This window comes from Nannospalax galili, unplaced genomic scaffold (genome assembly GCF_000622305.1).
Source record: "Nannospalax galili isolate Female #2095 unplaced genomic scaffold, S.galili_v1.0 scaffold1829, whole genome shotgun sequence".
Taxonomy (NCBI): domain Eukaryota; kingdom Metazoa; phylum Chordata; class Mammalia; order Rodentia; family Spalacidae; genus Nannospalax; species Nannospalax galili.
In genome coordinates, this window is record NW_008359070.1 from 52,258 (window position 1) to 64,580 (window position 12,323).

At 44.5% G+C, this 12,323-nt stretch overlaps 1 protein-coding gene across 5 annotated transcripts; it reads left to right on the forward strand.

Annotated features, from left to right (window-relative positions):
- The first annotated feature begins 1,305 nt into the window (after positions 1-1,305).
- Positions 1,306-3,881, forward strand: LOC103725356 (apolipoprotein F). Of its 5 annotated transcripts, none has more exons than XM_029558426.1 (4): positions 1,349-1,452; positions 1,715-1,816; positions 2,615-2,680; positions 2,821-3,881. In XM_029558426.1, exon 4 carries the CDS (start codon positions 2,862-2,864, stop codon positions 3,624-3,626), a length of 765 nt encoding a protein of 254 aa, XP_029414286.1. In that variant the 5' UTR covers positions 1,349-1,452; positions 1,715-1,816; positions 2,615-2,680; positions 2,821-2,861; the 3' UTR covers positions 3,627-3,881. The 5 variants fall into 5 exon arrangements, with proteins under 5 accessions (XP_008820912.1, XP_029414286.1, XP_008820911.1 ...); XM_029558425.1 differs by having other exon boundaries at positions 1,350-1,452; positions 2,842-3,881; XM_008822690.2 differs by lacking the exons at positions 1,349-1,452; positions 2,615-2,680 and adding an exon at positions 1,306-1,321 and having other exon boundaries at positions 1,715-1,785; positions 2,842-3,881.
- The last annotated feature ends 8,442 nt before the right edge of the window (positions 3,882-12,323 follow it).

Below are 12,323 nucleotides of genomic sequence, written 5' to 3' on the forward strand. Positions count from 1 at the left end.
CCTGCACCAGAAAGACAGAGACAGGAGAATCACAAGTTCAAGGCCAGCCCGGGCTATACAGTGAGACCTTGTCTGTTTTATTGGGTTTTTTATATTTTATTTTTGAGAATTCATACATGAGAATTGTATTTGCATTATTTCCATCCCCCCCAGTCCCCCTCCAACTTCTCCCATGTCTCTCCACTCCCTCTCAATTGCTTACCCTCTTCTTTATTATTGTTACATGTATATGTGTATATTTATAATGTACTGAGTCCATTAGTGGTGCTTGTGTGTACCTGTGTTTAGGGTTGCTCACTTGGAATTAGATAGCATCTCAGAAAGCAGGTCCCTGGGGAAAACTGATTTCCTTCCCTCCACATCCATTGATTGCCTACAGTTCTTCATTTTTACATGGGACCTTGTGAAACTTCCCCCATCCACCTTGGCATGTCAATTGTTTTGTCATTATGCAGCTCTTGTTAGACTACTGTACTGTGGAGATTTCATTTCATTTCCTATCATGTCTAGAATGCTTTAACTAGCAGCAGGTGTCTTGTCCCTCTGACTCTTACATTCTTTCTACCCCCTCTACTGAGATGTTCACTGGGCCTTGTGGGTAGGGGTTTCATTGTAGGTGTACCACTTGGGGCTGGGCACCTCACAGTCACTTACTCTGCATATGACCAGTTGTAGAACTTTGTAATAGTCTCCATCTGTTGCAAAAAGAAGCTTCTTTGATGAGTGGTGAGAGGTACACTTGTCTATAAATATATGTATTTAGAATGTAGTAGGAAATAACTTTGGTCTGGGGAAGTGATAGGAGTAAGTTCTTCCCTAGGGTCTGTGACCCCTTCGGCCATGTGTACTTGGCTATGTTTACAGTACTATGCATGAATTCCCTGCCATTGAGCAGGCCTTAACTATTTTTTATGTGTATGTGTATGTATGTAAGTGTGCCCGTGTCATGCAATGCCCAAAAAGGCCAGAAGAGGGCATCAGATCCCCTGGAACTGGAGGTACAGACAGTTGTTAGCCACTGCATGTGGATGCTGGGAGACAAACCTGGGTCTTCTACAAAAGCAGCCAGTGCTGTTAACCACTGAGTCATCGCTCTAGCCCTGGTTTTCATTTCCTAATTTAGTGTGTGTGTGATGGCTAATCCTGGGTGTCAACTTGACTGGATCTGGGATTAACTGAAATGAGAGAGATCTTCTTGATTGGATCATCTGAAGCTGGAAGACACACCCTAAATGTGGGTGTTACCTTCTGATGGTAGCCATATAAAAGGCCGTGGCAGGGGAGAGCACTTGCTTTTTGTCATTTGCCTTCTCTCTTGCTGGTGAGTTCATCTTGCTGCTATAGACAGAAGACTAGCCGATGTTTAGGAATTTATCAGACCTTCAGTGCCAGATTGGGACTACTGCAACATCCAGCCTTGAGGACTGAGTGACTACCGGATGCTCCAGTGTGGTACAGCCATTGTTGGACTGCTCGGACTCTATCCTGAGCTAATCTGATAAACCCATATATATATATACATATATATATATATACACATATTCCATCAATTCTGTTTCTTTAGAGAACCTAATACTCTGTGTGTGTGTGTGTGTGTGTGTGTGTGTGTGTGTGTATGATGGTATACTTGGAGATAGGACAGCTTTTGAGAGTCAATTCTGAACTGCCACCTTGTTGAAACAGGATTTCTCTTGTTATTTCTGTTTCTGTGCAGCATACTCCAGCAGTCTGACTTGTGAATTTTGGGAAGATTCTCCTGTCTCCACCTCCCATCTGGCCAAAGGAGTATTGGGATTACATATGTGAGATTACATATGTGAGCCACCCTATTCAGCTTTTTATATGGGTTCCAGGGATTAAACTCACACTGTGAGGCTTGTTCAGCAAGTACTTTGTATCCACTGAGTCTGAGACCCTGCCTTTTTTGGCCTTGTCTTAAATATACTTATATATTTATATATGTCAGGTATGGTGGTTCATGTCTGTATCCCAGCACACTGAGGCTAAGGTAAGATTACCTGGACTACATAGAGATTCAGGCCAACCTGGGACACAAAGTAAGATTCTGACTCAAAAATAAATAAATAAAGTAAAACTTGAAAAGCTGCTTTGATTTGGTGTGATTAGCTAGTATATTCTAATTTCTGAAGCATCTACCTGGTAAGTCCTTAGTATAACTATGTAGGCTGGGGATATAGTTTGGTTGGTAGAATGATTGCCTAGTATGTTCAAATCCCTGGATTTGATCCCCAACCACATAAACTGAGTATGGTGGCCCACACCTGTAATCCCAGCACTTGGGAGGTGACAGCAGAAGGATCAGAAGTTCAAGGTCATACTCAGTTACATAGTGACCTCCAGGCCAGCCAGGGCTACAGGAGCCCTGGAAAGAGAGAGAGAGACAGAGAGACAGAGACAGACTTTCTATTGTCTACAAGAAACAGAGGAACTTTGTTTTCCTGATCTGGTTTAGGTCTAGGTAAATACTTAGGGTGACAGGGGAAGCCCTGTTTATCAGGATGGGACAATAACAGGCAGGACAAAGTCTGCCCAGAAAGAGATGGTAAATATTTGTGAAGATTCAGGTTTTCAGTGGTCAACTATCATGTTACAGCCACTTCACCTTCAGAAGTGCTGAGACACAGGACCTTGTTCTTCTGGCTACTTTTTCTCAGAACAGGTGAGGGTCACCAACAGCCTCTAAGACTTGTGGTGAAACCATGTTCTGGGTATTTGAAATCTCCAAGGGCTAAAATTCTTCCCAGCTCTGACCATTTCCTACTCCTGTTCATCTTGAATCTTTTCCCTCTTCTTTACCGGAGCTTTGGTCCTTCCTAACAGGGCTGTTCTGCTGACCCACCATGATCCAGGCTGTGTTACTCCTCGGCTGTTTCTTGCTATCCCCAGCAGCTGCCTTTCTGAGGAATGCCCAGAATGGTGCCCTGACCTCCCAGCTGGCTATCACAGAGACTGAACATACACCAAACATGCTCTCGGGCCAGATCTCTCCCCCAGACCCCAGCACCTGCCAGGATCTCTTGCACTCAGTGCCCTCCTTAGCCCCTCTGCCTGAGTATTTGTCCAACTTAGCCCTGGGAATGGCCCTGGAAGATATCGGCTGCCCAACTGAAGCCCTCTATCTGCAGCTTCAGATCATGAGGACGGAAGGAAAGGACACCACGGAAACCCTTCTCCGTGAGAGTCAAAAGCGCTGTAAGGAAGAGGGGATGGACAACACTGAAGTCATTCTGAGGGATCTGGGGGGATTCACTGGGGAGCATAAGAGGGTCCAGCGCTCAGTTACCCCACCTGAGGCATGCACCTCTGAATATGGGTGGGTTCTCTATGAGACAGCAGCACTCATGGCTGAATTTGCTGAGAAGCTCCCTTCCATTGACCTGGTAAGAGAGTTCAAGGCTTCTGCGGCCAATGTCACCCAGAAGTGTACCTTTGAGTCCTGGGAGCATCTGGATAAAGTGGGGAAGAGGCTGATAGAAAGCCCAGAAATTGAGAATGCCACAATTCCTACTGAAGATCAGGTATACTTTGTTGCTCGACTTGCAATCCTTCTGAAATGTATTTTAGTGGACTTTCTGCTGAAATCTTTTCAGGTTTATTTTGGATAGGGAAGGCATCCCAGGTCTCACATTTGCTTTCTCACGGGTCTTTAGTAGGCCTGCATACAGAGACCACACACAGCTTGTAGCTAGAAACACTGGGGCATCTTAGGATTGATGCATGTTCTTCTTTTGATCCCAGTGCTCAAAGACATGTGACTACATTTTTTCAGTTTTTAAATACTATGGCTACTGCAATTTCCCCATTCACCTGCCTAATGTGTTCTAATTCCCCAACTAAATGCTGTACCTTGATTATGCTCATTTTTTGTTTGTTTGTTTTCTTTTGGGATTTTGAGACAGGGTCTTGCTATGTAGCCCGTGTACATACTATGTAGCCCAGGCTGGCCTCAAATTTACGGCAATCCTGCCTCAGCCTTCCAGGTGCTGGATTATAGACCTGTGCTACTACATTTATTTTTGTGGTATTAGGCTTGAACGCAGGGCCTGGGGAACGCTGGGCAAGTACTCTACCACAAAGGCACCATCCTAGTCTGCTTGTGTCAATTTTTTTTTTTTTTTTTGGTCTTTTTGAGACAGGGTCTCCCTGTAGCCCCAGCTGTTCTGGAACTTGCTATGTAGACCATGCTGGCTTTGAACTCAGATCCGCCTGCTTCTGCCTCCTGAGTGCTGGGATTAAAGGCATGAGACACAATTTTTAAACTGAAAAGAAAAATAAAAAGCTGCTTGTATGTCGGAATCACGGTTTTGAAGGCTTTCTTTTCTTTGGGAGAGGGGATTTTGAGATGGGTTTGTAGCCAGGTTCACCTCAAACTTGTGGTAGCCTTCCTGTCAGTCCCCCCAGTTCTGAAATTACAAATGTGAGCCAACACGCCTGACTTTGAGGCTTTTTTGCCTTTGGGTCTCTATGGCTCTTTCTTTGACTTAGAGATGGAATGTGGCAGAGACACATAGTAAATGCCAATGTCTCTTGAGGCTGAAGGTTTGAGCAATCAGTACAAATGGACAAATATTTGTAGAGAAATCAGCCATGTTCCCTCTTCATGGGACAGAGAACTGAGCAGTGTCTATACAACTTAGAGCAGTCTCGGTTCTCACTGAAAGGACTGTATGAGACTTTAGGGGTCCTGAACTTTATGAGAGTGAAACAGAGGAAGTCTCTGGGTGACCTGCAATGGGGACACCTAGTTAATAGAGTCCCATTCTCATTTCTTTTTCTTTTTTAAGTTTTATTTTATTTGCTATTATTAGTGTAATGTGTATGTATGTACATGTGTGTGCATGTGTATGCATATGTGTGTATAAGGCATGTGTGAGTGTGGGAGCACTCGTTCCATGGTGCACGTATGGAGATCAGATGTGTGTGCAAGTCAGAAGACTTTCTGGAGTCCGCTCTCTCCCACTGTGGGTTCTGGAGCTCTATTCAGGTCATCAGGCTTGCAAGTATTTTTACCTGCTGAGCCATCTTGTTGGCCCCCAATTCTCATTTCTTGGGCCCAACTTAAAAGAAACAAAAGCACACCTTTAATCCCAGCACTTGAGAGGCAGAGACAGGTGGATCTCTGTGAGTCTGAGGCCAGCTTGGTCCACATAGCAAGTTCCAGACCTGCCAGGACTACACAGTGAGACCCTGTCTTAAAAAAACAAAACCAAACAGAAACAGACGATGACGGCTGATGGTTGGGATGTCCTCAGCTGAGCCCTGGCTCTCTCAGACCATAGCCCAAGGGAAGCAGTCCAAGTGCCATCTCCCATACTAGCAGTCTGATCTAGCTGGGCCTCCCTTCATCTGTTGAGGGACACTTAGGTTGCTTCAGTCTCTTAGCTATTGTGAAAAAAAAAAAAAACAAAAACAAACAAGGCATGGCCTTGCTATGTAGTTCAGGCTGACCTTGAACTTACTATGTAACCTAAGCTGCCCTCAAATTCTTAGTCTCTTGCCTCTGCCTTCCAAAGGCAAGTACTCATTAAAAATTAAATAATTGGTGTTGGGAAGGTGACACAGTAAAGAAAAAAAGTGCTTGTTGCACAAATGTGAGGAATGGAGTTTGGATCCTTAGCCTCCACATTAAAAAACTGAGTGGGGAGGCTGGAGAGTTGGCTCAGCAGTTAAGAGCACTGGCTGCTCTTGCAGAGGAACCGGGTTCAGTTCCCAGCACCCACATGGAAGCTAACAACTGTCCTTAATTCCAGTTCCAGGGGATTTGACACCCTCTGGTTTTGGCCTCCACAGGCATTGCACACACATGGTGTACTTACATAGATGCAGGCAAAACACATGTCATACACATATAATGCAAATAAACAATAAATTAAAAAAATTTAATTTTTAAGGGCTGGGTGGTTGTGGCAGCCCACCTGTAATCTCAGCTTTTCAAAGGCAGAGAAAGGAGATCTTGCAGGCAAGCTGACTAGCTGGATCAGAGAGCTCTGGGTTCAATGAGAGATCCTGTCTCAGTAAATAACATGAAGAGTAATGGAGGAAAACACCCGACATCTCTGGCCTCCATACACATGCACACATATGCAAATACACTGCACACATATGTGCCCACATATAGGTAAACATACCTACATACATACATAAGCAAAAAATCAAATAATTGCTGAATTTGGTAGCACATTCATGTAATTTTAAGAGTTAGTAGGCTGACGCAAGAAGATTGTAAGTTCCTGGTCAGTCAGGGCAACGTAGACTTTGTCTCAAACACAACAGAAGCTGAATAATAAAACTTTGTTGTTAGCTGTGGTGGTGCACACCTGTAATCTCAGCACTTGGGAAAGCAAAGAAGATCACAAATTCAAGGCCACCCTGCGCTACATAGCAAACTCTAGACCAGCCAGGGCTACGTATTGAGAACCTGCCAAAAAATTACCACCAACAACCAGGCACAGTGTCACACACTTGTAGTCCCAACTATTCAGGAAGCTGAGGCAAGAAAATCATTTAAGCCCCAAGAATTCAAGATCAGACTCGGCAATTTAGCAGATTGTGTTTGTTTCTTTGAGAGAGGGTCTTGCTATATGTATTAATTACTTTTCTTTTGCTGTGTTAAAACACCATGACCAAGGCAACTTATAGAAGGAAGAGTTTATTTGGGCTTATGGTTCCAGAGGGGTAAGAGTCCACCACAGCAGGGAGGCATGGCAGCCAGCAACAGGCATGGTAGCCAGAGCAGGAAGCCGATGGCTCATATTTTCAACAGCAAACATGAAGCAGAGAGAGCAAACTAGCAATAGGGCAAGGCTATGAACTCTCAAAGCCCAACCCCAATGACATATTTCCTCCAGCAAGGCTGTACCTACTAAAGATTCCAGGACCTCCCAAACAGTGCCATTAATTGAGGACAAAGTTTTCAAATACGTGAGCCTATGGGGGATATTTCTCATTCAAACCACCACACTATGTTACCCAAGCTAGCTTTGAGCTCACTATTCCTTTGCCTCAGCTTCCCAAGTTATAGATATGTGCCACCATGCCCAACTAGACCACATCTCTTGGGTTATGGATGTAGTTCAGTTGGTAGAGTGCTTGCCTAGTATGCATGAAGCTCTGGGTTTAATTGCAGCAAAACATGTACCAGGCATGGTGGTACATGCCTATATTCCTAGCACTTGGGAGGTGAAAACTAGAGGATCAGAAGTTCAAGGTCATCTACAGTACATAGTGAGTTTGAGGCCAGCCTGGGCTGTGTAAAATCCTGTCTCAAAAAAAGGTGGGGGGAGGTAAGGCCTGGGGAGATGGTTCAGTTAATTCTGTCTCAAAAAGACCAATAAATAGATAGAAGACAGACAGACAGATGAAAGATAGATAGATAGATAGATGATTGATAGATAGATAGATGATAGATAGATAGATAGATAGATAGATGATAGATAGATAGATAGATAATAGATAGATAGACAGACAGACAGATAGATAGATAGATAGATAGATAGATAGATAGATAGATCGATAAAGACTGTATTGCTAAAGACGTCACACCTTGGTTGCAGAACACAGAGAAATCAGGATGGAACTGAGCTGGAAGCTAGTTCCAAAAGTTGCTATGTAGGCAGCCAGGGGAGAAAAGTCAGCAGTGGCCTTTCCCAGCTTTGGAGCTTGCATACTGTGATACCAGCTTGTCAGGTAAGATTTGCCTACTGGTGTAGTAGTCGCACAGATATTGTGGGGAAACAACTGCTTTCTGATTGGATGCCTGGTACTGTTGTGATGAGGCGCTTAGAGGCTGACCATCGCTATGCCATGTTACAAGCAGGCCCCAACTAAACCCAGTAGTTAAAGCTAAAAATAAAAAATAATAATAAAATAAAATAATGAAAGTTCAACCCAGCTGCGCTAAGGTGTGGACTTGAGAACAGGTCAGCATGCACCTGGCTACCCATGCTCCCACCCCACTAACAGCAGATTTGTGGCTTCTGTAAGTTTTAAATGGCTTGCTCTTACAGAATAGTAATTGTTGTCTTACAGAATAGAAATTGTTAGGGGAGTTTTCTACCCCTAAGCTTGGGAAGTTAAACTTTTCACCCCTGGATATAGTTTTTCTGTATAAAAACTTATCCTAGAGACTGCTTGGGATTGCACTTCAGAACAGATTGGAAGACTTTCTTTTGCCAAAATTTTGTGTCTGAGTAGTCTTCTGTGGTGAAACATCACAACACTGTAGACCTGGTCAAAGGCCCGTGGCCAGGAAGGTCAAGGGCACTAGGAGTGAACCTACAACTTTTGTGCTAAATGGACATGTTGTCACACCAGTTCCTAAATATTTATGTTTATACCCATAGACTCATGCTGTCTTGAACTTTGATCAAAGATGTTTGTCTTTGCAGCAAACAGCAATAAACAGAGACTCATGACTGGTAAAGGTGCTGAGAACAAGTAACTGTTGAGTGCTCACCCTTAAATAGGACACTGATAATCATCCCCACCAAGGCTCTGGGATCACTGTGGAAACAGAGGTAGAAACCATATAAGAGCTGGACATGGGGAGAGGGGGCTGTGAAACTGTCTTGTGGGCATGACATAGCTGTGGCATTCATAAACTCACAGCAGCCATGGTCACCCATACAAGACCTGCATAAGACTGAAGCTGATAAACATTCAGTCATAGATGGGTGAGGGGCTCATGAGGCCCAGTCCTGCCCAGGACAGCTATGGAGGAAGCCATTGTCTTCAGTGATGTAACCTCTGGTGAGTCATTCACAGTCCAGTGGATAGCTCCACACCCACGCCTGTGAGACCAGCCCTGATTAGACCTAGTGGGTCACAAAGCCAGAACAAAACCAAAACAAAAAGACATGAAAGTACGATGGCAACTTGGAGGGGGAGGTTATTGGTGGAGGTGCAGGGAGAATAAGAGGGGATGAGCGTGAACAGAATGTTTTATAGGCATGTATGAAACTGTCAAAAAATAAGTTGGTTTTAAAAAGTATGGTAGAGCCAGGCATTGTGGCACATGCCTTTAAACTCAGTACTCGGGAGACAGAGGCAGGAGGATCTCTGTCAGTTCAAGTCTAGCCCTGTTTATATAGTAAGTTCCAGGCCAGTCAGTGCTACACAGTGAGACCCTGTCTAAAAAATAAAATATAAGCCGGGAGTGGTGGTGCACGCCTTTAATCCCAGCACTCAGGAGGCAGAGGCAGGTGGATATCTGTGAGTTCAAGGCCAGCCTGGTCTACACAGTGAGTTCCAGGCCAGCTGGGGCTACGGTGAGACCATGTCTAAAAAAGACAATAAAATAAAATATCAAATAAATGAGGTGGAAGAGACCAAATGAGACAACCAACATCAGCCTCTGTGCATACACGTGCACACACCTATATGTACCTCTACATATACCACACATACACATATACCTTTTAAAATTTTTTAAAAATAGTTTATTATTTTTATTTTATATGTATGAGTGTATTGCCTGCATGTGTGTAGGTGCACCGGTGTCATGCAATGCCTGAGGAGGTCAGAAGGCAGCATTGGATTCCCCTGGAACTAGAGTTACAGATGGTGGTTAGCTGCATGTGGGTGCTGGGATCCTAACCCAGGTCTTCTGTAAGAACAGCCAGTGCTCTTAACCACTGAGCCATCTCTCCAGCCTCAGATCCTATCTTTTAAAAGCTATTTTTAAATATTTTTCTTTTTTTTTCTTCGTCTTTTTGAGACAGGGTCTCTCTGTAGCCTTAGCTAGCCTGAAATTCACTATGTAGACCAGGCTGGCCTTGAACTCACAGAGATCCATCTGCCTCTGCCTTCCGAGTGCTGGGATTAAAGGCGTGTGCCACCATGCCTGGCAATATTTTCTTTTTTTAAAAAAAATATTTTATTTCTTATTTCTCACTTTATGTGTATGAGTGTATTGCCTGTATGTGTGTAAGTGCACCCATACCCTCGGAGGTCAGAACAGGGCATTGGAGTCCCTAGAACTGGAGTTATGAAGGGCCATTAGCTGCCATGTGAGTGCTGGGAAAAGAACCCGGGTTCTCTTAAGAGCAGTCAGTGCTCTTAACCACTGAGTCATCTCTCCAGACCCCATTTTAAAATTTTTTCAATGTGTGTGCATGGGTGTCTTGGTGTTGAGGGTGTGCACATGAATGGAGGTCAGAAGAGGGATTCCCTGGGGCTGGAGTTTCAGGTGGTTGTGAGCCACAGGACATGGGTGCTGGAAACTAAACACAGGTTTTCTGTAAGTAGGCACTCAACCTCTGAGCTATCTCTCAGCCCCAATAGATCCTATCTCTTAAAAAAAGGATCATGAAATGAATAAAAGGCTGAGGCAGGAGAACTGCAGTGAGTTCAAAGCCAACTGGGTTATATAATGAGTAGCAAGGTGCCCAGAGCTACATAGCGAGGCCCTGACTCAAAAGACAATAAACAAAAACCTTATGGGCTGGGGTTGTAGCTCTGTGAAGAGTACTTGCCCAGCATTCACAAGGGTCTGGATTTGACCTCCATCACCCACTTGACCACCAGGGCTAGGGTAGCAGGAGACAGGGAAAATGCTATTGGGTTCAACAAGTCTTGTTGTGAACTTGATAATCCACATGTTGAAAATCAGAGGTAAAGCCTGGGTGTGGTGGCGCATATTTGTAAACCTAGCACTCAGGAGGCTGAGACAGGAGGATCACCCTAAGTTTAGAGGTTATCCTGAGCTACAGAGTGAGACCCTGTCTCAAGAAAAAAAAAGAAAAAAGAAAAGAAAATTAGAGATAACAGAAATCCTTACAGTCCTTGGTGAAATTCCAGATGTCTGGAATGAGAAAGATCTGTGATGAAGGTAGAGAGGGATCTAGGAATGTATTACAAGAGCCAGTTATGAGATTAGGGGTGCTGTGATTTCTAGACTACTATTTTCCAATAGACCTTTTAGCTATGATGGAAATTTTCTCTTTTTTTGGCCTTTTTGAGACAGGGTTTCCCTGTAGCCCCAGCTGGCCTGAAACTCACCATGTAGACCAGGCTGGCCTTGAACTCAGAGATCCGGCTGCCTCTGCCTCCCAAATGCTACGATTAAACGCATATGCCCCACCACGCCCGGCGGAAATTTTCCATACCTACACTGTTCAATATGTTATAGCCTGCATGTATTCCTAAGTACTTGACATATTAATATTGAGACTGAAGAATTTTATTTTATTGCTTATTTTCAAAACCTATTATCATTGCTGGGCATGAAGGCACATACCTATAATCCCAGCAGTAATTTCAAGTTGGAGGTCAACCTGATCTACATAGGAAAAACATCTAAAAAATAATTATTAATTTTTATCTTGACATGTCTGTAGATGTTATGGACTGAATTGTGTCCAAAATTCATAACACCTGGACTGGGGATGTAGTTCAACTGGTAAAATGTTTTCCTAGCATTGAAGGAAGCTCTAGAGGTACAATCACACGAAACCAGGTGTGGCTATGCATGCCTATTATTCAGCATTGGGGAAGTGAAGACAAGAGGATCAGAAGTTCAAAGTTATCTTTATCTTTAATTTGGGCCAGCCTGGGCCACATGAGACCCTATCTTAAAAAATAAATTGGGGTGCTGCATCCCTGGACCTGCACAACCCACAGGCTTCTCTCCAACCCGCAGGCCTCTCTCCAGGCCTGGGTCCTGTCCCGTTCCTTATCTTGGTGCCCCAGACACTGGGGGAACAACCACTGCTTCCTGATCCTTTGCATCCAGACCAGCCTAGTTCCTATTCAGGTACCCAGGAGCACTCTGGGCCTGGCCCCACCCTCACCCCCCTCTACTCCCTGGGCCTGCACAACCCACCAGCCTCTTTCCTGGATTCCGGGGCTGACCTTTCCTCTTCCTGATTCTTTGCATCCAGACCAACCCAGCTCCTCAGTGCAGTCCCCAGGAACCCTTGGGGGCGCTTCTCGCCCCCATCTTCCTTTGCATCTCTGGGTGGGACGGCCACCAGTTGTCCTAGGCCAGCATCTTTCCTGGGTGGGGTTCCCAGGCCAATCCAACCCCCAAATTCCTGAGGCCAAAATCTTTCCTGGAGGGATCCAGACCTTAGGAGAAAGCCTGAGAGCTTAGGAGAAAGCCTGAGATCCTCATCTGACTTGGGCCTCTGTGGGAACTCCTGAAGACAAAAGCAATCTGGCCACTCCAATATAAAATCAAAAGAGAGAACCTGAAGCTTAGAGGAACCAGCTTTAAATACCCAAAAAGTAAACCACAAAGACCTATAAAGTTTACAAAAAGAAGCAGACCTAAACTTAAAGGCTTGAGTCTCACACAAGAATCA

Coding starts and splice junctions, on each gene's coding strand:
- LOC103725356 (XM_008822690.2), top strand. CDS start 2,862: ATGATCCAGGCTGTGTTACTCCTCGGCTGTTTCTTGCTATCCCCAGCA.